The 22,745-nt window shown below is 55.9% G+C and overlaps 2 protein-coding genes across 8 annotated transcripts; one reads left to right on the top strand and one right to left on the bottom strand.

The window, feature by feature from the left end:
- Positions 1–4,431: 4,431 nt before the first annotated feature.
- On the top strand, positions 4,432–17,732 carry VWA5B2 (von Willebrand factor A domain containing 5B2). Of its 4 annotated transcripts, XM_036351284.1 has the most exons (20): positions 4,432–5,179; positions 5,363–5,506; positions 5,583–5,753; positions 7,739–7,958; positions 8,140–8,297; positions 8,793–8,924; positions 9,160–9,284; positions 9,684–9,839; positions 10,234–10,344; positions 10,423–10,631; positions 10,714–10,825; positions 11,311–11,496; positions 12,592–12,763; positions 12,852–13,165; positions 13,651–13,840; positions 13,940–14,293; positions 16,181–16,318; positions 16,415–16,495; positions 16,575–16,819; positions 16,906–17,732. In XM_036351284.1, the coding sequence occupies exons 2-20, from the start codon at positions 5,368–5,370 to the stop codon at positions 17,452–17,454; spliced, it is 3,762 nt and encodes a 1,253-aa protein (XP_036207177.1). In that variant the 5' UTR covers positions 4,432–5,179; positions 5,363–5,367; the 3' UTR covers positions 17,455–17,732. The 4 variants fall into 4 exon arrangements, with proteins under 4 accessions (XP_036207177.1, XP_036207176.1, XP_036207174.1 ...); XM_036351283.1 differs by having other exon boundaries at positions 16,575–17,732; XM_036351281.1 differs by having other exon boundaries at positions 10,234–10,631; positions 16,575–17,732.
- On the bottom strand, positions 17,548–22,653 carry ALG3 (ALG3 alpha-1,3- mannosyltransferase). Of its 4 annotated transcripts, none has more exons than XM_036351286.1 (9): positions 22,441–22,653; positions 20,924–21,023; positions 20,669–20,816; positions 20,400–20,560; positions 19,768–19,888; positions 19,160–19,365; positions 18,903–18,996; positions 18,158–18,347; positions 17,548–18,050 (listed from the first exon to the last, which is right to left on the bottom strand). In XM_036351286.1, the coding sequence occupies exons 1-9, from the start codon at positions 22,634–22,636 to the stop codon at positions 17,575–17,577; spliced, it is 1,692 nt and encodes a 563-aa protein (XP_036207179.1). In that variant the 5' UTR covers positions 22,637–22,653; the 3' UTR covers positions 17,548–17,574. The 4 variants fall into 4 exon arrangements, with proteins under 4 accessions (XP_036207179.1, XP_036207180.1, XP_036207182.1 ...); XM_036351287.1 differs by having other exon boundaries at positions 22,478–22,653; XM_036351289.1 differs by having other exon boundaries at positions 17,811–18,050; positions 18,158–18,302; positions 18,925–19,001; positions 22,441–22,636.
- Between the last annotated feature and the right edge of the window lie 92 nt (positions 22,654–22,745).

The raw sequence follows: 22,745 nt of genomic DNA, 5'->3' as shown, positions 1-22,745 counted from the left end.
ATTTTTATAAGCTGATGAGTGAATAAACAAAAGTGATATAGCTATACAATGGTATATTACTTAACCAAAAAAGATAATTAAGTACTGATACATGCTACAACATAGATGAACCTTAAAAATATTAAGTGAGCCGAAACCGGTTTGGCTCGGTGGATAGAGCGTCGGCCTGCGGACTGAGGGGTCCCAGGTTCGATTTCGGTCGAGGGCATGTGCCTAGGTTGTGGGCATATCCCCAGTGGGAGATGTGCAGGAGGTAGCTGATCGATGTTTCTCTCTCATCGATGTTTCTAACTCTCTATCTCTCTCCCTTTCTCTCTGTAAAAAATCAATAAAATATATTTAAAAAATAAAAAAAAAATATTAAGTGAAAGAAGCCAGACACAAAAGTCCACATATTGTATGATTCCATTTATATGAAATCTGCAAAAATATGGAAGTCTATAGAAATAGAAAGCATATTAATGGTTTCCAGGGATTGAGGGGAGGAGGGAATGGAGAGTGACTTTTTAATGGATATGGGGTTTCCTTTTGGGGTGATCAAAATCACCCCAATCAGTTAGCCCTAATCAGTTTGGCTCAGTGGATAGAGCGTCAGTCTGCAGACTCAAGGGTCCCAGGTTTGATTCTGGTCAAGGGCATGTACCTTGGTTGTGGGCACATCCCCAGTAGGGAGTGTGCAGGAGGCAGCTGATCAATGTTTCTAACTCTCTATCCTTCTCCCTTCCTCTCTGTAAAAAATCAATAAAATATATTTTAAAAATAAAAATAAAAATAAAAAAATGTTCTAGAACTAGATAGTAGTAATGGTTGCATAACATTTTGAATGTACTAATATAATTAATGGTAAAATTTACTTATCTGTATTTTACCACAATAAAAATGGTGAATTCTATTGTATATAAATTATACCTCAATAAAACTGACATAAAATATTAATTGTGACATTAATGGATGCTAAAACTTGTAGGTAAGATTTTTTTTGATGAAGATTGGATACTTACATAGATTCAGACTATCTCCCCACAAATGTACTTATTTATTTACAAAAAGAAAAAATAGCATTACAGTTGAAAAACCTAGAAACCTTACCTGTGATAGTTTATTTCATGTGTCACCTTGGAGTATGCTTTGGATGAGATTACCATTTAAGTGGGTGAACTGTGGCTAAGCATGCTGCTCTTCATAATGTGGGTGGGCCTCGTCCAATCAGTTGAAGGCCTGAGAAGAATAAAAAGACCAGCCTTTCCAGCAAGGAGGGATTCTCCAGCAGACTTCCTTCAGATTTCACCTGCACCAGTGGCCCTCCTGGGTCGCCAACCTGCTAGCCTGCCGGGGTTCTTGTTCCGGCATCTAGAAGGGTTCAGGAAATCTGGGGAAGGCTGTGCGTAGATTAAATAGGAGTCCAGAGACGAAATATAATTTTGAAAGGCATTTGGGGGTCAGAGGAGCCTAGTTTGAAGAAAACTAAGTTGTAAGTTCTCCTCGTCTCAGGGCCCCATGCTTTTTATTAACACAATTTGTCCTGAGGCAAGGCAGAGATAAACACTTCAAAGGGTCAGGGTTTCCTACAGAGTCCATTGTCAGAATGGGGGAATTAGCCTACGGCTGTTCAGGCGTTTGGCCAGTAGGAGGCAATAACATGTAGATTAAGATGCCCTGCGCTGTCTGGCAGCCAATAATTATCCCTTTTCAGGTTTGGGGAAATGCCCTCAGCCATTCCCAACAGGTGACTACATGTGTGACTCAACCCTGTTGAGTCCCCAAGTTCCATCAACCTTTTGATGAAACTCTTGAAATTATGACATGCTAGAATTGGCTTCCGGCACTAGCCCACACTGCAAATTTGAATTTGCCAGCCTTCGTAATTGGGTGAGCGAATTCCTTATAATAAATAAATAAATGAAAACATAAGTAAGGACATAAACACACACATAGCTAAAGATACATCTCCTATTGGTTTTGCTTCTAATTGGAGAACCCTAACATACCACTTCAATCCTATGATCAAAGTTAACATCACCAGCAATAGTAACTGACGTGCACATCCTAATGTAATATAGTGAGAAGGCTACATTACTTATGTGGTAAACCTGCCAAAAATTAATATCCTGAATCTAATCATGAGCAAACAACAGATAAACCCAAACAGAGGGACATTCTACAAAATAACTGGCCAGAACTCTTCAAACATGCCAGTGTTGAGAAAGACAAAAAGGAACGAGAATTGACTTCTGATCAAAGTGTGAGCCATTTTCTCACCAAAGTATCAGCCTTTCAAGACAGAGACTGTCTTTTTAGCTCTGTACTGCCCACCCCCTTCCTGATGCCTGGCACACAGCAGACCAGCCAAGCTCCATGCCATTCCTTAGCCCTGTCTAGGATACCCTACCCCGGCTGGAACCTAATTCTGGGCCCTCTGGGGCTGAGCTGTCCCTTCCTGTCCTCAACTGCCTGCCATGCTACAGCCCTACCACCAGAGTGCTCCCAGCTGGGCTTTAGAGACCCATTTGCTGTCCCCACAAAGCCCCTCTTCTCCCTTGGTGTCACAGCCTGAACTGCCCTGCCCCATCCTGCAGGATGCTTTATGCCTCTTGCAGAGCTGGAGCTGCTGACCTGTCTCTTCTATGTTTGCCTCAGGTAAGACAGCCTTCCCAGCAGGATCTCAGGGCTGGTCCAGCTTCCCGGCAAAGCTTGGCTACTACAAGTGTGTTATCTAGTCTCTGACAGGAACGCCATCTTCCTGGGACACTGTCCTACATGCAAACTCTTCTCAGGACCAAAGGGGACCTCTTTGGCCATTTCTGTGTGTTTGAGGCCCCCTAATGACTGCTCCCTGCAGCTTCAGGTTTGGCCCAAGGGCCACATATAACGTTTGGTTCATTTGCAGAAGGGGCAAAGTACAAAACCCCCTTGGGCTCCTGGAGGACTTCCCTGAACTGGTGCTGCCTGGAGACCTGGAGCACCTGGATGGCCTATCCGCCCACTCACCAGCTACTGTTTCTCCCTAAACCTGTAAGAGGGAAGCTCACTCAGCATGAGGCTGAAAGCAGGTTCAGCAAAGAAAGGAGGACAGGTGTCAATGGAACCAGGGCTCAGGTGGTGTGGAAAGAACGGGTAGAATGCAGCTGGAGCTCGCTGTGGGCTGCGTCATTGTGATGGTGGCTATGTTTTCCGTGTCATCCTCGTGCATTTCCACCCATGAAGTTCCCTGGGGAGAGGCCAAGGGAAGGCCACCATGCTAAGTGGTTTGAGCAAGGGAAAGGGTGTGGTTAAGGGCTCCGGCGCTCAAGGAGACAGGGGATCCCCCTGGGCAGAATGGTGGGGGTGGTGACTGGATAAACTGGGGAGGGATGAAACCTGTCTGGCTTGAAAGCCCACTCCCCACCTGCTGCCCCCTACTCTCAGCTCTCCTCAAGTTCTCTTTGCAGAATCTGAGTGTGGCCTCTGCAAGAAAGCTTCCAGGGTGACTCTCTAACACAGTCGCCTCCCCAGGACTCACAGACTCTCTGTCAGGGACTGGGGAGAGCTTTTGCAGCACAACACTTTCAAGTCGCAGGACAAGTCTGCCAATTATCAAGGAACCTGTTTACAAACAGAAATGTTTTTGCCTGTTGCAGTGATGGGGTGGGGGGGGTCATCGTCGCGGGGGGGCGGGGGGTAGTCTGCCATCACTAGAAGGTTCTGCAGGCTGGAAGGCCTCACTCCCAAGGTGGTGGGTAACTGAAGCACAGGGAGTTAAGTCCTGAGGGGGCGATCCTGCCCACTCTCCCCACCGCCGGAAAAAGTGGGGAGATGGCTCTGCAGTGGTGGGAAGGCTGATTGCTTCCTGGTGGTGGGCGGGGGGAGTCGCTGCGGTGATGAGGACCCCTGCTTGGAGTGAGTGGTCACTGAGGGGGTCAGACAAGCTGAGGATGCCTGCAGGGCAGGGGAAGGTTCTGCAGCGAGGAAGGAGCACTTTGAAAAGGAATGGGGGTGGCTTGCTGGGGCTTGGGGTCCAAGGGTAGCAGGGAGCTGGGGTTCGCTGCAGTGAGGAGGGAGGGTGACTGCAGAGACGGAAAGCCGAGCTCGGGCTGGCGCGGGGCGGGGGCTGATACTGGGAAAGCTGTGGTCGCTGCAGTGTTGGGGGGCGGCAGGCTGAGCAGCTCGGGGGCATCTGCAGGCCGCCTCACTTCCTGAAGGACAGAAAGGGTGGGGCCTCGGGGGCCCGTCTCGCACGGATGGGGGGCTGTGCGGCGGCGGGGACGCGGTGCCTGCAGTGCGGTGCGGGTCTGGCTGGAACGGCCAGGGCTGGCGCGGAGGCGGTACCGCACACAAAGAGGCGGGGGTTGGAAGACGGGGAGCACCAGCCCCGCCGCAGCGGCAGGCGGGGCCGAGGCGGGCCAGGGGGCGGCCTTTCCGAACGGGGGCGGGACCAGCATCCTTGGGGCCGACGCCCCTGCGCGGACAGAGAGCAGCCGCTGCGGGAGTCCGGAGCGGGAGCCCCGCAGGTGCCCAGACCGAGTGCCCCCCGGGCGCAGAGGCGGCACCTCACCGCTGGTCCCGTCGCGGCGCCCAGAACTCCGCGGTGGACGCGGCGGTGAGGCCGGGGCTGCCTGCGGGACGGGACGACCCCGAGAGCCGGCCCGCCGCATCCCAGCCAGCTCGGCCGGCCGGCTCCGGGTGGGGAGGGGCGCCCCGGACGGACTCCCCCCGCCCTACACTTCTCCTGGCCTTGCCGCAAGGACCCCCTCCTTTCGCTTCCGACCTCGTTCTCCCCAACCCAGCCCCCTACCCCACTCCGGCTGCAGTCTCTCTCCGCATCCAGGTCAGTTAAGGCGCCGGAGAGAGAAAGGGGGGCAGCCCTCCGGCTCCCCATCCCGCCTCGCCCCTGCTGTCCCTGGCTGGGCTGGGGACACCCAGCAGGATCCTCGCCCTTTAAACCCTTCCTCCCCACCCAGAGCATCTTTCCTCTCCCCACCCGCGCCACTTCCGACAGCTGGCAGCCGCGGGGAGCCCTGGGGGGCCGGCAGGTACGGGCGGCGGGGCGGCTGGGAGCCGGGGATGGAACAGCTGTGACACCCCCCTCCGCCCCTAGAGGAGCCGCTGGCGGGACTGCTCGGCGCCCCGAGCGCCGGTTAATCATTAACCCTCCGCGCCCCGGTTCCGCGCTGCCCGGAGCTGCGCTCGCCCGGCTTCCCAGGTAACGGGCGAGGGTGCGGGTCTCACCCCCTGCCTCCTTCCGCCCTCCCCTCTGCACCCTCGGCCGCCCGAGCCCGGCAGCCGGACGGCCCCTGCAGGCCCCGCGCTCTTGCCCGAGTTAGGAAGCGGCGGGCTTTCCCGAGCGCGGAGGGTCCGCGCGCCCCTCACCGGGCGCCCTCCCCAGGCACCATGCCCGGCCTGTACTGCCCCTCCAACTGGACGCCGCTGCCCCTCACCGACTCCTGGGTCCGGGCCTGCGCCAACGGCCCCTGCCTGAGCCTGCGGGCCCGGCTCACCTACCGCAACCCGCAGCCGCAACCGGTGGACGGTGAGGCCGGGAGGGGCGCGGGACGGTGGGGCGCGGGCGCCGCGCGAGATCCGACGCCGCCTGTGCCCCCACCCAGGTGTGTTCGTGTACCCGCTGGCCGAGGCCGAGGTGGTGTCGGGCTTTGAGGCGGAGGCGGCCGGACAGCGCGTCTCCTTCCAGCTGCAGAGCCGGCGTCGCTCGCAGGCGGCTTGCTGCCGCGCGCTGGGGCCCGCGCTGGGGGCCTCGACGCCCCGCCGCTGCGCGCAGGGTGAGTCCCGGGAACCCCGGCCCCGCCCCCCAAACCCGCCGAACTGCCCGGCTCTGCGTCCGCCCCTCCCCACCCCCCCACCCCCAGCCCTGATTTTTTTTTTTTAATTCATTGATTCATCCCTTTATCCAACAGCTGTGGTTTGGGCACCTGACGTGCGCCAGGTGCTGGGGGACTGTGACCCAGGCCTGACCCACGGTTTTCAGCCAGGGAGACAGACACAGCAGGCGTCACACATCTGTTTCCCCCGCCGGAGCAACAGCTCCTGAGCCTGGGGCAGGGTGGTGGTCATGTCCACGTCCCAGCATCTTAGGGGTTCAGTGAGCGCTGGGTGAGAGGGCAGCCCACCCCTGTGTTAGGTTCCACGGCTTGCAATCCATTCTTTTCTTGACTTTGTGTACATTCCTTGGATTTCTGCGCATGGGATTTACCGTCCGAGTGAAAAGAGGGACCGAATCCAGTGGTGCTGAGAGTTGGCATAAGCCCAGCAGGTAGTTAGAAGCCAGAGTGAGGAATGTTCCAGAAGGAAGTGGAGCCAGCATTTGACTGAAAGGAAGGAGGAGGCGGTGAGGTGGAGGAGAGGGGGGAGGCACCAGGCGAGGGCAGCGGCGTGAGCGAAGGTTTGGAATTAAGTTGTCCTGGGTGATGTAGTAAAACACCTGGTGTGTGTAGAGATTGATTGACACTTCGCAAAGCCCAGTCCCTGGTCGCATCTTGTCCGAGTCCTGAGAGGTCTGAATGCGATTGTTGTTCTCCTTCTCCCTCTTATAGGTGATGAAAAATAACAGCAATGGTCTCTTACATGTTAGATGCTTTGCACATATTATTTCATTTATTCCTTGACCTTTGAGATAAAGTTATTATGGCCCCCACATGGCGGAAACTGAGGCCCCTCAAAACGAGAGAGTTACCAACAGACAGAGTTAGAAGCCACAGAGCCGAGACTCACACTGTGCTCTCTCCACACCATGTGGCAGCGGGCTTTCTTCCTTCTTTTCCTCCCATCTCCACCCCCCCCCCTTCATTTATTCAGCAAGCGATTCTCAAAAGAATGGATAAGTGATGATTGTGGGAACGTGAGGTGACGTAGGGCTGTAAAGATAGTCTGGGGCCAGACCATGGAAGGCCTTGACTGTCACGGCGCACTCCTGGCCATTTTTCCTGTAGCAACCGTGGTGACCCCACGACACCCCACTCAGTCCCCAGATAGAACTATGATCTAAGTAAAATGGTGTGCTTGGTATGCAAATACAGCTTTATGTCCTTAGGCAGCTTCCAAGCAGATTACTGCTCCTGAACTCCTCTTGGGTAGACAATCCTGGAGCCACTCCCAGTGGGCAGTCGGGAACTCCTTACTATTCATGAGCAAGGGGTTTGTGGGTCCCAGGCTACAGGAAGCGTCAGTCCACCAAGATGGTCCTTTAGGAAGATGATGTCCAAGGGTTGAATAGACAGGGGCAGAGGTCCAGAGGGCATGGGTCCCCAGAATCTGGGCATCATGTGAATATGCCCTGTCCTCCTCAGCTTCCGTTAGCAGTGTTGTCACTGCTCCCTTCCTGAGGACAGCCAGACCCTTTTACCATCCATCTACCTCTTTCTACTGTCCTTCGTCCCATGCCTCCATCCTGTATCACCAATGCACTAGCCCCGTGGTCCGCAAACCGCAGCTCGCGAGCCACATGCGGCTCTTTGGCCCCTTGAGTGTGGCTCTTCCACAAAATACCATGTGCGGGAGCGCACATACAGTGCGATTGAAACTTTGTGGCCCATGCGCAGAAGTCGGTATTTTGTGGAGGAGCCACACTCAAGGGGCCAAAGAGCCGCATGTGGCTCGCTAGCAGCCGTTTGCCGACCACTGCACTAGCCCATTGTCTCTCCAGTACCCCTTGCCCAGGCTCCCCTGACTCAGTGCCCGCACCCACCCCTACCTTCCCTCATCCTCTCTGCTTCCAGCTCCCTCTGACCCCTTTTCTCACTCATCATAGGTCATCTTGTCTTGGATCTGGCCCAGGCCCGGTCCACACTGGTGCTGCCCACCGGCCTCATCACCCCGGCCGGCACCATGACAGTGACCCTGTGCAGCAGCCGGGAACTGCCCTCAAGGCCTGATGGGGTGCTGCATGTGGCTCTGCCCTCCGTGCTCACCCCACTGGCCCCGCCAGGTCCGCCGGGCCCCCCCAGACCTCCGGGGCTCTGTGACGACAGGTTGGGCCTATGGTGATTCTCTTCGTCCCTCCCTCGGCTTCTCTGGGTCTAGTGCGGGTGAGGGGGCTTTGGCAGGGTGCCCCTGGGCAATGGGCAGGGTGGAGACAGGCTGGGGCCAGTCAGCCAGAGGGGCTAGGGGCCTTGGTAGTGGCCAAGTGACCCTCCTCGTGCTCCCTTCCAGCCCTACCAGCTGCTTTGGGGTGGGCAGCCCTCAGGAGGAAGGTCTGGCCTGGGAAGAGCCAGCTGCCCCTCCGGACGTGTTCTTAGGCCCTGCCCGCTGCCCTGCCCCATACACCTTCTCCTTCGAGATGCTGGTGACTGGGCCATGCCTGCTGGCAGGTGGGTGCCCCTCTCAGCATAGCTGACTGGGAAATAATTCAAGGCTCAGGGATGGGAGGAACACAGAACAAAAAGGAGGGACCTAAGACGTAGGAACCTCGTCTCACAGTGCGAGCATCCTCTGGACACTACTATACAAGCCCCCCCCTCGGTTTGTCAGTGTCATTTATTTACCTACCACCCCACTCACCCGTGGGAAGAGAGAGGCTGACTGTGAGGCCAGTACAAGAAGTGGGGGAGGGTGCTAAATCAGCAGTTGGGTTGACCAGCCAGGAACAGAGCTGGGACTCTGCCTCCCAAACCACGAAACCATGCAACCCCCCTCTTGTCCATTGGAGCCTATGGCCAGGTTCTGAGAGCTGAGCTTAATCAGTTGTGATTCTTGGGCCCTCCTTTCCCCCCCAGCCCCCATGGTCTGGGAAGGTGGTGTTTATGCTCTTAGTGCTGACTTGGGGTGGAGCGATCATCACCCCTCCCTGCCTCTATGTCCCTCAGGCCTAGAGAGCCCCTCTCATGTTCTACGGGCAGATGCCCCACCTCACGCCAGCTCTGCAGCCACCATCTGTGTCACACTGGCAGAAGGCCACCGCTGTGACCGGGCCCTGGAGATCCTGCTGCACCCCAGTGGTGAGGGAATGGGGCACACAGTGGGCCGGCCCTGACCAACTCCGGGGCCACCTCAGTAGCATTTTTCAAGCATAGATTTCTGGTTCCCTAGCCAGAGGGGCCAAGTCATCTGTAAGGGTGAGCCTGGTGGTGTAGGGAGGCTGGACCTACAGGGTCCTCCCTGGACAGCAGAACTGGGTAGTTAGGGTCCAGAAACAGGGATTCCCCTGCCAGAGCTGTGTCCCCTCCTCCCCAGAGCCCCACCAGCCGCACCTGATGCTGGAGGCCGGCAGCCTGAGTTCAGCAGAATATGAGGCCCGAGTGAGGGCCCGCCGGGATTTCCAGAGGCTACAGCGAAGACACAGTGACGGGGACCGGCAGGTATAGCTGCCGGGGGGCCCGCCTTGGTCCCTGGCCTGGCTGCTGGGTGCCTTTGTGCATGAGGAACAGGCAAGCAGACTCATGTTGGGATGAGTAGGGGGCTCTGCTCACAGTAAGAACTCTTAGTCCCACCACCACCATCCCAAAGGGCTGGTGAGTATTGTCTCCGGAGGGCCCATACAAGCCTCCCTGGACTGTGTCTCAGAGAACGGGGGCTCAATCTGCCGTAGGCAGAGGACGGCCACCTGCCTCTGCCCTGGCCTTTATTCACGTGACCACAAAAAGGTGACTCATTGGGTGGATTAGACAGAAAAAGGCCCGAGGGCTGAGTCCCGCTGCCAGTCCAGGTGGGAGTTGCACTAAGCCCGGCCTGGGGTGACTCTGGGCTCCCATCTTCAGGTGTGGTTCCTGCAGCGACGCTTTCACAAGGATATCCTGCTGAACCCTGTGCTGATGCTGAGCTTCTGCCCGGACCTGAGCTCCAAGCCTGGACACCTGGGCACAGCTACACGGGAGCTCCTCTTCCTGCTGGATGGCAGCACTGTAGCACACAAGGCCTGTGGGGGGCACGCGGGGCAGGCCTGGGGGCAGTAGGTCTGAGGTGGGCTGCAGCGCGCGCGCACACACACACACACACACACACACACACACTCAGAGGTGTCTCTCCCAGATCCCAAGAGCCTATCTCATACATAAAGTTGGGTTGTCACCTAATCTCAAAGCCAAGTGTCATACACACCTGCAGAGTCACAGACACAAATGTCTCCCTAACACTCTCCATTCTCACTCACAGCCTTTCTCACACAGTCTCTCACACACAGGGCCTCTCCCAGATCCTCATCCAGGCCCTCATTTTATACACAACCTGCAGAGGCGGGTCATCTGTGTCCCTTTCTCTCTACCAGTGCCCAGGGGCCTGCCTCACACCGTCCTCTCTGCCCCTCCCCAGGATGCCCTTGTCTTGGCCGTGAAGTCACTCCCGTCCCAGACTCTCATCAACCTGGCTACGTTTGGCACGGCAGTGCAGCCCCTCTTCCCCGAGAGCAGGCTTTGCAGTGATGTGAGTGTGGTCCAGGAATTTGGGGGCCTAGTGGAGATGCTCAGCTCAGCGCACCCAGCCTGTGCCTTCTCTCTGCAGGACACTGTGAAGCTCATCTGTGAGAGTGTTGAGACCCTGCAGGCTGCGGGAGGTCCCCCAGATGTGCTGGCTGCACTGGATTGGGCCATGAGGCAGCCCCAGCACAGGGCCCACCCTCGGCAGCTGTTCCTGCTCACTGCGGCCTCGCCCGTGGCCGCCACTACCCACCAAACCCTGGAGCTCATGAGGTGGCACAGGGGGGCAGCCAGGTACGAGGTGGGCAGAGACAGGTGACTGAGATGAACGCCCTCAGAGGCTCTGAAGGTCACACTGCCTCCCTTCCTTCCTCAGGTGCTTCTCCTTTGGGCTCGGGCCTGCCTGCCACCAGCTGCTCCAGGGTCTGTCTGCCCTCAGCAGGGGCCGGGCCTACTTCCTGAGGCCTGGGGAGAGGCTGCAGCCCCTGGTGAGCTTGAGCCTGGGCCCTGTTCCCTACTCCCCAAGTCCTTCTCCCAAGTGACACTGAGGCTGAAGCAGAACCCAGTCCCGTTGTGGGGTCTCCTGGCTTCTCCCCCACTCCAATCCCTATTCTCCCTTGAGATGCCAATCAGGGGAGGAGCTACAGGTGTTGCTGTGGGATGCTTCAGGGGGCTAAAGGTGAGGGGAGCACAGCTTCTGACCACCCCCCAAATATTCTCAGTTGTGTCCTGGTACTGAGTCATAGCCTCAATAAGCCTTTTCTCATTCACATGGTAGAGCTCAGGCCAAGAGACAGACCAAGCCCTGAGGCCTGAGCTCTCAGTCCCCTTGCTTGTTCCTGCCCCCATTCCTTCCCCTGACCCCAGCCTGACCCTGCTCCCCTCAACCAGAGACTAGGCAGATGGGAAGGGCAGCCTTCCTGCTCTTTCAGCTGAGTGGCACCTCTCTCTCCCCCGTGGCCGCTCCTCACAGCTGGTGCGGGCTCTGCGCAAGGCACTGGAGCCGGCTTTGAGCGACGTCTCTGTGGACTGGTTTGTGCCAGACTCGGTGGAGGCCCTGCTGACGCCCCGGGAGATCCCAGCACTCTACCCCGGGGACCAGCTGCTCGGTTACTGCTCACTCTTCAGGGTGGATGGCTTCCGGCCTCACCCCCCTGGGGTAGGCCTGGGCTGGGGTGCGGGCAGTGGGCCTGGGATGGCTGAAGCCCTTGCATCTCTTCCAAACCCTTCCTCCATTTCCCGTGCCTCTCTGCCAACTCTCCTACCACCTCCAGGCCTCCTCAGAGACCACACTGGGCCCTCCAAGGTGACTGCCACCTGCCTCCTCTTGAGTCTTCCACTGGGTTGTCCTGTAAAGTGTAGCCCTGGGCTTTTACCACAGGTCACTAAGCCACACAGACGCAGAGAACAGCTCCAGCATTTGCTATGAGGTTTTTGTCAAAATTTGCTCACTCCTTCCCTCAGTGCCCTACAGAAGGCACCATCCGATTATTTCCTGTAACATTCAGGGACAGGCGCAGCACAGTCTAGACCAGTGGTTCTCAACCTTGGCTGCACATTAGAATCACCTGGGAATCTTTTTTTTTTTAATCCTGATTTCTGGGCCTCGTCCTCTGGAAATTCTGTTTCTTTGTTATGGGGTGAGGCCACAACATTAGTAACAAAGAAACAGAATTTCCGGAGGATGAGGCCCAGAAATCAGGATTTTAAAAAGATTCCCAGGTGATTCTAATGTGCAGCCAAGGTTGCGAACCACTGTTCTAGATGAAATCTCAGATCCCAACTCTGCCAGGTACTAGCCATTTGATTTTGGGCAAGTCACTTCACCTCTCTGAAGACCATTTCCTCAAACGGGTTTTTTTTTCATAGGGTTGTTGTAATTCGAGGTCATAATACTAGTATACACGCTCTTGGTAGAATACTTGACACATCGGAGTGAGAGATGTGGTAGTTATTTTTATTATGAAAAGCTTTCTCTCTTTAGAAGAACTAAGCATGCTTCTCCCTTTCTGATAATGGACTGTTTGCCTTTTTGCCTGGTTGCCAGGAAGCTCAGGGCCAGACCTGAAGCTCAGCCACAGAAGCCCTATTAACCCCGTGGTTAGCATGGATGCTTCCTCTTCCTGAGTACTGGGCTTTCATTTCTGGTTTATTAACTTCATTGCCCCTTGCCGTTAGCCATCTTAGATCCTGTTTGGAAAGAGGTAGCATAGAGCTACAATCTGGCTTTCCCCCAATGACTATTCCTCTCTAGGGCCAAGAGCCTGGCTGGCAGAGCTTGGGCGGCTCCATGTTCCCATCCCCAGAGGAGGTGCCTTCTGCCACCAGCGCTGGCACTGAGCCCACTGGCACCTCAGAGCCACTGGGAACAGGCACTGTGCCAGGAGAGCTGTCCAGTCCATGGGCTGCTGGAGACTCAGAGCAGAGTGAGTGCTGGGTGTATGTGTGTGGCTGTGCTGGAAGAATGGGCAAGGGGAGGGGCCAGGGCTGGGTCCATTCTCCTGCCTCCATTAGGTACTGATGCTCTGACAGACCCAGTCACGGACCCTGGACCGAACCCCTCTTCTGACACAGCCATATGGCGTCGCATCTTCCAGTCCTCGTACATCCGGGAGCAGTATGTGCTCACTCACTGCTCTGCCAGCCCAGAGCCAGGCCCAGGCTCCGCAGGCAGCAGCGAGTCCCCTGGCTCCCAGGGCCCTGGCTCCCCCGAGGGCAGTGTTCCCCTGGATCCCCCCTCGCAGCAGGGCTGCCGCAGCCTGGCCTGGGGAGAGCCTGCGGGTTCCCGCTCCTGCCCCCTGCCTCCACCCCCACTGGCACCAGTCAAGGTGAGGTTCAATCCACATCCATTTACCATACATCCAGCAACACTTCTCGGCCATCTGCTGTATGCCATACATGGTGCAGTGGTTACATTAAGTCTAGCTGAAGAGCTGGGCGGGTAAATCTATAATGATGCCATGCAACATACAGGGATGAGCACAGGGACATGGTGCTATGGGGACTTAGAGTTCAGGTGACTAACCCTGTCTCAGGGAGTCGGGAAAGCAAGAGTCTATCTGGAAAATAAGTAGAAGTGAGCCAGACAAAGAGGGACACGGGCTGAACAAAAACAAAGACAAGTCACCTCAAGTGAGAAATAGTGTGTAGAGTGACATGACTGGGAGGGGACCGGGGGCAATGGGAGCCTGGCCTTTTTCCTAACCGCCACTCAGGGTTTCAGACAAAGGGACATGTGGCCAGTTGTGTGTGTATGCACGATGGCCAGGAGCTCTGCATTCCTTGGCCAATGGATCCCCCTTGTCACATGCAGACTGGGGCCTTGAGTGCGGAGGTGCTGAACCGTCGACACAGAGCGGCTCTGGCTGGCCGAAGCCTCTCATCACCCCCCGGCCAGGCGAACCCAGTCCCTGGCCGTCCCCGGCACCCCTCTCTGGGTGCAGCACCGGATGGGCCAGGCCCTGAGTCGGGGCAGCAGCTGGGACAAGGCCTGGATGACTCAGGTAAAGGTTGGATGGCGAGTTGGATTCTGACACCAAGGAGGCCTTGGGAAGGGGGAGCCCAGGGCACCACACCGCCTGTCCCTGCCATTGTCTCCTCAGGAAACCTGCTCTCCCCAGCGCCCATGGACTGGGACATGTTGATGGAACCACCCTTCTTGTTCACGGCTGTCCCCCCTGATGGGGAATCCGCACCCCCAGCAGTGCCACTGCCTCCGCAGGCTCCACGCTGCCACGTGGTGATCCGGGCCCTGTGTGGGGAGCAGCCTATGTGCTGGGAGGTGGGTGTTGGGCTGGAGACACTCTGGGGGCCTGGGGACGATGGCTCCCTGCCTCCATCACCCCACGAGAGAGAAGGTGCTTGGGACCAAGCACTCCACCGGCTGACAGCAGCTTCTGTGGTCCGGGACAATGAGCAGCTGGCTCTCCGAGGGGCTGAGACCATGGCTGACTGGGGTGAGTTGCTGGTGGGCCCAAGGGACCTGTATGGGGCAGAGGGGCAGAGGTATGGGCCTGTTTGGTCACTCTCTATACCCCACCTTGCACATAAACAGTTTGAGATGGCTCATCCACATTGACGAGGGGAAAAATTAAGCAGGGCAATGGGATAAAAAGGGTAACAGGAAGAAGAGAATGAGGTTTTATTAAAGACGAGAGGCCTGGTGCATGAAACTCATGCACTGGGGAAGTGGGGGGTGGGTCCCTCAGTCCGGCCTGCGCCCTCTCCCAGACTGGGAGCCCTTGGGGGATGTCCGACTGCCGCAGAGGCAGGAGAGGCTCCTGCCACCGCCTCTGCGCTCGCCAGCCATGAGCCCAGCTTCTGGCTGAGTGGTGCTTCCCCTGTGGGAGCACACTGACCACCAGGGGCAGCTCCTGCATTGAGCATCTGCCCCCTGGTAGTCAGTGTGCATCATAGCGACTGGTCGTTTTGCTGTTTGGTTGATTTGAATATTAGCCTTTTATGCCTGTGGGATTGAGCCAAAACCAGCTCTCTGACGTCCCCCAAGGGGTCCCAGATTGCGAGAGGGCACAGGCCAGGCCGAGGGACCCCACTGGTGCACGATCGGGGCTGGAGAGGGACCACGGGAGGACTCCAGGGCATGTCCGGCCTGTCTTGCTCAGGCCTGATTGGCTGGACCCCAGCAGCAAGCCAACCTACAGGTCAGAGCATCTGGCCCCTGGTGGTCAGTGCACATCATAGTGAGTAGTTGAGTGGCCTTAGCATATCATTAGCATATTATGCTTTGATTGGTTGAAAGAATTACTGGACACTTAGCATATTAGGCTTTTATTATATAGGATGCACACCATAAGGTTATGTGCCTTTGCAAGTATGCGACCCAAAATTGGCAAGCTTCTTAGCAGCCAATAGAGGGAAATGAGATCTTGTAAGGATTTCTAGGGCCCATAACATAAAAACAAATGTCACTCAGGAAGACTGTTAAAACCAAATAAAGTTAAAATTTCAGTTCCTCAGTTACACTAGCTACATTTCAAGTGCTTAATGGGTACACATAACTAGTGGCTACCATATTGAATCATATAAATATAGAACATTTCCTTCCTCACAGGAAGTTCTATTGGACAGTGCTGAAATGAGCGGATGGAAAAAGCGCTGGTCCATGCTTCCTGAGTGGTGTCCAGAATGTTGAATTTCTGGGTGGCCAAGAAGCCTAGCCCTGCTATGGATTAAGGCAGTGGTTCTCAACCTGTCGGTTGCGACCCCTTTGGCGGTCGAACAACCCTTTCACAGGAGTTGCCTAAGACCATCCTGCATATTAGATATTTACATTACGATTCATAACAGTAGCAACATTACAGTTATGAAGTAGCAATGAAAATAATTTTATGGTTGGGTCACAACATGAGGAACTGTATTTAAAGGGCCAGAAGGCCCTAGCTGGTTTGGCTCAGTGGATAGAGTGTCAGCCTGTGGACTGAAGGGTCCCAGGTTTGATTCCGGTCGGGGGCATGTGCCTTGGTTGCAGGCACATCCCCAGTGGGGAGTGTGCAGGAGGCAGCTGACCGGTGTTTCTCTCTCATTGATGTTTCTAACTCTCTATCCCTCCTCCTTCCTCTCTGTAAAAAATCAATAAAATATATTTTTTAAAAAAATAAAGGGCCAGAAGGTTGAGAACCACTGGATTAAGGGTTCAGCTTCACCACTTCTTACCACAGTTGGAGAGTTCAAGCTGGTCCTGATCCTGAGAAACTCTACTCTGTTCAAAAGTGCACAGAGAAGCTATGGGAACACTGACGTTTTTTTCTGTGAAGCCCTAAGTAGAGGGTGGATGGTGGGAGTGCAGCCCCTCCTGGTCAGCAAACTGCTCCTTGGTTTCACAGGCCACGCCCGGAGGTCCTGGCTCCGCGCCCTTCAGACAAGCAAGGTCAGCTCTGCCCCTTCCTGCTTCACCTGCCCTGTAGCTGTGGACGCTACCACTAGGGAGGTCCTGCCCTCAGTGCTGCAGGTGCGGAGCTCAGGTAGAGTCCCTCCCAAGTGACCTCTCAGGTGCTGGCTCTCACCTCACTGGCCACACGCCCAGACAAACCTCAGCCCTGTCTTCTGTGCCCCTGCAGAGCCAGTAGAGCCCCCAGGCACCCCTCCCGCCTCTCAGGGCCACCGAGATGCAGCTCTGCCCACAGCTGTCCACTGTAAAGGTAACACTCAACTCTGGGCAAACGGCAGGGAGCGCCCAAGCTTAGGGATCACCACTGGCACTGACTGGCTCCATCGCAGGCCTTCAGGGAGGCTCTCTGGCAAGTGGCTCACATCCAGACCAGAAGGACAACTCCAAGTCTGCTGTGGAGGACCCTGCAGCCCCTGCCCGAGGGCCTCATACCGTGTCCCCTCAGCCGCCTCTGAAGCTCAGCCTGGGCCATCGGAAGTCCAGAGGCCCAGACAGCCGTAGACTCTGCAGCCCCCACACAGGCCAGGCCAGCGACGGCAACAGTGAAGGCAGCAACCATGACTACTTGCCCTTGGTGAGGACTCGGGAGGTGGAGGGTGGTGTTGCCAGGGCCAGGGCACTGTCTCAGCTCACTCCTCCCCCCACCTCCTCTCTCCTCAGGTGCGACTGCAGGAGGCACCTGGCTCCTTCCGCCTGGATGCACCCTTCTGCACTGCGGTGCACATCCCACAGGAGCGCCTGTGCCGCGCCTCACCCTTCGCCGTGCACCGTGCCAGCCTTAGCCCCACCTCAGCTTCGTCTCCCTGGGCACTTCTTGGCCCTGGTGTCAGCCAGGGAGATAGTGCCACGGCCTCCTGCAGCCCGACCCCCAGCTCAGGCTCCGAGGGTCCAGGCCAGGTGGACAGTGGGCAGGGTTCAGACACTGAGGCCTCAGAGGGGGCAGACGGGCCGAGTGGTGCCGACCTGCGGGGCCGGACCTGGGCCACAGCAGTGGCACTTGCGTGGCTGGAGCACCGCTGTGCCGCTGCCTTCGGCGAGTGGGAACTGGCAGCGGCTAAGGCGGACTGTTGGCTGCGGGCACAGCACTTGCCCGATGGCCTTGACTTGGCCGCGCTCAAGGCTGCAGCCCGGGGTCTTTTCCTGCTGCTGCGTCACTGGGACCAGAACCTGCAGCTACACCTGCTGTGTTACAGCCCGGCGAACATGTGAAGGCTGCCCACTGCTGGGGTGGCGTCCCCCAACAGAGTCAAGTCACTGCCACCCGGGCCGGCTTCTCGGTGCCGGTGCCGGGAAGGAGTAGGTTGGTGACAGCCTGCCTCCCACTGCTTCTCATCCCCTTCCAAAACCCTTTATCTCCCAAAGTGCCTGCCTGTGCTCTCTCCCACTCCTGCCCCCTGCTCCTTCCCCTCTGAGCTCTGTACAGTGCGGTAAAAGAGGAGAGAGCCACAGCCCCCAAATCCTATGCAATAAAGTGCCTCTTAATACCACCTGAACGAGTTCTTTATCTGCCGCATGCATACCCCTCACTAGTTGGTCTAGGCACCTCCATGTAGGCTGCACAGAAGTGGACTTGGTAAAGTTTATTGGGAAGGGCACAGAGTCCATCCACGTCCAGGGTCCTGAGAAGGGGGCAGAGGTGGTCTCAGTGGGCTTTCTTGCTGTGCTGGATGCTCTTGGGGAAGGGCTGGGGGCCCAGCCAGAGCTGCAGCAGGATGACAGCATGGCACACGTGCAGAGCAGCAGAGCTGCAGGACGTGGATGGGTATGTGTTCCAGGAGAGCTCGATGAGCCCCAGCACCAGCAACCTGGAGATGAGAAATAAGCTCCAGGGTTTGTCCAGTTTCTAGGCCCCAGCCCCTCCATGGTCCCTAACCCTAACCCTTACCCCCCCTCAGGTTGTCCCAGCCGGTACCTGAGCAGGTGTGTGAGCCAGCGTGCAGGCGTGGCCCACAGGAGGTAGGGCAGTGTGTGGAAATACCAGACGTAGAACTGGTAGTGGAGAGAACGGCTGAAGCAGATGCCAATGAAGTTGGAGGTGAAGAGGGTGGAAACGATCTGTATGCAGTGGTCAAGGCCAAGGGCAGGAGCAGAGGGGACAGGGGCTGGGGGTGGGGTCAGGCAGGGAGGTTCCAAAGCAGAGGGGTAACAATTTTGGGGTCAGATCGCCCCCTGGCTCTACCATTCCCAGATGTGTACCTTTGGACAAGTTTCTTAACCTCTGGACGTGCTCCTCAATCTAAGGTGGACAGTGATACCGAGGGCCATAAAAGCCGAGTGAGTCCACCCTTCCTAGCTGGGTGACCTTGGTAAGTTATTTAACCTCTTAAAGCCCGAATGTTGTCCTCTGTATGTGAGGATAATAAATACACCTTCCTGTATCAGGGTCTCCTGTGAGCTTTAAATGTTAGAATGTACATAAACCTCTGAGCACAGCACCAGGCAGAGGATGCGCACTCATAATAACTCAATGATATTTAAAATTATGAATAACTATGCTTAATACGTCAATGCTCAGCACAGTGTCTGGTACAGAGCAGGAACTCTAAGAATAAGCCCTGTAGCTATTGCTGGCGCCTCCTTTTCCCTCCCCAGGTCACCAGCCATCCAGGGCCACCTGACCAGGGACCCTGTCTGCACCTGGAGAGGGCAAGACTTACCTTCCCATGACTTAAAGGATATGATTGGCTGTGAGGGGCTGGGGTGGAACCTTCCTTTTGGAGGGATCCTTCAGCAGCGACAGGATACTTTCCCCTGTCCTGGGGAAAAGCCATTCAGACATTTACCAAGCTCTCATCATGGGCCACGCTCTAAAATTCACCACCATGAGCTCAACATCTCCCCTCAGCAGCCCCTAAGGCCCAGGCCCTTCACTCCTTCCCCTACATCTGCCCTTGGCACTGCTCCCCTTTCTCACCTGTGCCACCTGCAGAGAACAAAGAGCAAGAGCAGGGTGAGGTGGGTGGCCAACAGAGCCAGGTGGAAGGCGCGATGCAGGAAGAGGGTCTCGGGGAGGAAGCGCCAGTTCACTGTCCAGCGGAAGAGAAACTGGCGGCCCAGGTCAAAGGAGCGGGACAGGTACCCGATGGGGTTCTCCAGCAGGAAGGGCAGCCCCAGCAACACCTGAGATGGATGTGACGTCAGCAGAGCTGCGCAGGCTCACCCCAGCCTCATACTTGTCAGGAGAGTGGGAATTGGATGTAGGTCTCAGAGGTTCTTTAATTCCCAAGGATTCCTCCCCCACCTCCACCCCCAACCCCTCCCCTGTCAGAGCCTGGGGCCAAAGAAGCTGAGGAGGCAGGTAATGACAGCGCTTTAAGTCATAAATGGGCAGAGCTAGAAAGGCCCTAAGAGACCATCTAGTTCAACAACCTTATATTACAGGGGGAAAAAACCCCAAAACAACCAAACAAAAAAACACAAAGCCCAGAGAGGTAGTGGCTACCCAGTCCAGAATCAACTCCAAAACCCTTGCCCCTTGGCTGTGAGGAAGTCTCAAGGAGGGAAGGAGTGAGGCAGGAGTACCTGTAGGACGGCACAGATGCCCAGCTTGGGGAGGGCCCCACGGAGGCCAAATTGTGTGAGGAGAAGAAATAGCAATCCAGGGGCGAAGAGGAGCACGTTCATCTTCACAGAGACTGCCAGGCTAGGGTGCGTAGAAGAGATAAGGGTGGAAATCAGCTCGAGGGCTATGCACCCGCACCACCATCATCACAGCAACTCCTCCCCTCCACCACCAAGTTCCAGGATAGCTTGGTGTGCAGGGCAGCAGAGCTGCAGGACGTGGATGGGTATGTGTTCCAGGAGAGCTCGATGAGCCCCAGCCCCAGCAACCTGGAGATAGGGCCCACACTCAGAACTGCGGGAGGGAGGGTAAGGTAGCCTGGGAGGAAGCTGGGGGTAGGGAATAGATACCTAGTCTCTAAGCCCAGACTGAGCAAACAAATATATACTGAACAGTGAGAATATTAATGACCAACTCCAATACAACTCTGTGTATTATGGGTTGGAGGGGAGACTTTCTACAGATCCTGGACTCACCTGGTGGGGCCTAACTCACCCACATTGTCTGGCCACTCCCTTGCTGCAGAAATTTGGGGGAAAAGTGATAGAAATACAAAAAGTAAGAAAGGGGACCAGAAGGGAGGGATGCTGACCTGAAACAGCAGCAACCCCAGCCCCAGCGCTGGGCCAGCAAAAGGTTGATACTGAGGAAAAGCAGCGCCATGGCCACTGGGTCATTGAAGAGCCGCAACACAAAGATGGAGTGGACACGGTAAGAGGCACAGCACATGAAGAAAAAGACGAAGGGAGGTACCTACGAGGTGGGCACAGGTGGGAAGAAGGTCAGCTCACCAACCCTGAGCCATCACCAAACCTCAGCCCTCCCAGGGTGGAGACCCAGGTCCCGGTACTGTGGACTCACCTTGCAGGTCTGGTGGTAGATCAAAAAGACAAGCAGCAAGGTGGCCAGGTAGAGCACAGCAAAGATATGCTGGGCCATGCGGATGTCAGTGCCATGGCCAGTGACATAGTATAGCCCCATAAAGATGTACACAAAGCCGGCTGGGTATCTGAAAGATGAGAGAGAACAAGAATCTGGGTCAAGATACCCCGCCTTGTACCCTGGCATCCAGTCAGCCCCCCTCACATTCTTGCTGAACCTGCTATCCGCACTCACACAAGAGGTCCGGTGTCGCCCTGTAGTTGGGTATAGTCGTAGGTGCCGTTGATGACGCCCTCTACCTCAGCCATGTAGGCCTTCCAGTCAATCTCTGTATCTGGAAAAGGAAAGGATGGTGTGGTTACTTCCAGGTCCAAAACTTGTCTGCCCCCAACACCTCCAACCCATCAAAGCACACAGTTCCAGGTCACCCTCAGGGCTTCTATCACAACCCCTTACCTAACTGCCTACTTGACATTCTTTGGGTGAACCCAGGCATCTCAAACTCAACATGTTTATAATTGAACTCATAAGCTTCTACTCTAAATCCGCTCCCCTTCCTGAGTTCCATGAATGGCACCATCAACCTCCCTGTTGCCCAAGTCACAAAACTGAAACTTCCTTCTCTCTCATTTCCAACCCCTAGTTACTATGTCCTGTCTACATTCTACATATCTTTACTGTCTCATCCTTCGCTACTATGATATAGCAACATTTGGGCCTACTATAATCTCTAGCCTCAATGATGCAACAGCTTCCTTATTAGGCTTCCAGCTTCCACTTTCCCCTCACCACAATGTATTTGCCACCCTGCAATCAGGAGCTCTTCCTATAATAGAAACACATCATATCTCTCTGCTTAAAATCCTTCAGTGATTCCCTAAGGCTGTTAAGATAAAGACCAAACTCTGTTACTGACATTTTAGAAGAGGAACCTATGAATTATTGAGCTCAAGGTGAGCGAGCTAGGAAGAGCAGAGCTGAAACTGGAATTCACAGGATCCTAGATTCTTAACCACTAAGTATGCTACTATCTCCTTAACACAGCTTACTGACTCCTTTATAATCTGGTCTCAACTTCTGCAATCTCATTTCAGTACTGGCCTCACTTGAGTTCTACGTTCCAGCTCTAAAAAGCCTCCAGGCCCAGCAGGCGCGGCTCAGTGTAGAGCATCACCTACGAACCAGGAGGTCCCGGTGGGATTCCCGGTGGGGGCACATGCCCGGGTTGTGGGCTCGATCCCCAGTGTGGGATGTGCAGGAGGCAGCAGATCAATGACTCTCTCTCATCATTGATATTTCTATCTCCCTCTCTGAAATCAATTTAAAAATATAATAAAAATTAAAAATAAATAAACCCCAGAATTGAACAGATGAGACCCAGCTGGAGAAGTGACATGTCCAAAGCCACAGCGACAAGCAGCAGCAGCAGGACATGAACACAGACCCAGGTCTTTGCCGTCCAGCTGGTTTGCTTTCTTAGCCTGCCGGGCTGCACCTTCAGGGCTGAGGACCAATCTCTGGGGTCGCCCCTTTCGTCATGGGGGCGGTGGGTGGATTAAGATCGGGTTTGGTTTTCTGTGGAGCAGGCTTGGAACTTGGGTACAAGATATGGGTCTGCAATTGGTGACTAAGTGGACCTGGGGTCGGGTCTGAGCTCCGAATCTGAGTCCGGGTTTGAGTAGGGCATTCGGGTCCACCTCCCTCCCGACTTTTCCGCGCCCCTCCTCTCCCCTCCCCCGCGGCGCACTCACATGCCACCCTGTGAATGACCCAGAAGGTGATGCCCACCTCCGCCAGGCAGAGGCAGGCAGCCACCAGCAGCGTGTAACGCGGCTCCAGCAGCAGTAGACGCCGCTCTTGCCAGGCGCGCCGCAACCATTGTCCGCAGAGTCCCGCCAACCGGGGTGGGGGTCCCGCCCGGGCGCGTTTCCGCACGCCCGCGGCCATCTTGTCGGTGCACCGTTCATGTGGGCCCGCCACCCTGGAAACCGGACCCTTTGGCACTTAGGTTCCGCTCTGCGCGCCAGTGTCCTAACCGAGTTGCCAGAGTCCTCAT

This window comes from Myotis myotis, unplaced genomic scaffold (assembly GCF_014108235.1).
Source record: "Myotis myotis isolate mMyoMyo1 unplaced genomic scaffold, mMyoMyo1.p scaffold_m19_p_2, whole genome shotgun sequence".
Taxonomy (NCBI): Eukaryota; Metazoa; Chordata; class Mammalia; order Chiroptera; family Vespertilionidae; genus Myotis; species Myotis myotis.
The sequence above is the reverse complement of the archived record's forward strand: the minus strand, read 5'-3'. Positions and strand labels throughout refer to the sequence as shown.

What these genes read in the sequence shown, in the direction of transcription:
- VWA5B2 (XM_036351281.1), top strand. Translation starts at nt 5,368, where the DNA reads ATGCCCGGCCTGTACTGCCCCTCCAACTGGACGCCGCTGCCCCTCACC. An exon ending in TCCGGCCTCACCCCCCTGGG is followed by an intron (nt 11,497 to 12,591) that starts GTAGGCCTGGGC and finishes ATTCCTCTCTAG; the next exon opens with GGCCAAGAGCCTGGCTGGCA. An exon ending in TGAGACCATGGCTGACTGGG is followed by an intron (nt 14,294 to 16,180) that starts GTGAGTTGCTGG and finishes TTGGTTTCACAG; the next exon opens with GCCACGCCCGGAGGTCCTGG.
- ALG3 (XM_036351286.1), bottom strand. Translation starts at nt 22,636, where the DNA reads ATGGCCGCGGGCGTGCGGAAACGCGCCCGGGCGGGACCCCCACCCCGG. An exon ending in GGTCATTCACAGGGTGGCAT is followed by an intron (nt 21,024 to 22,440) that starts GTGAGTGCGCCG and finishes TTCCTTTTCCAG; the next exon opens with ATACAGAGATTGACTGGAAG. An exon ending in GCATCTGTGCCGTCCTACAG is followed by an intron (nt 19,366 to 19,767) that starts GTACTCCTGCCT and finishes CATCCATCTCAG; the next exon opens with GTGTTGCTGGGGCTGCCCTT.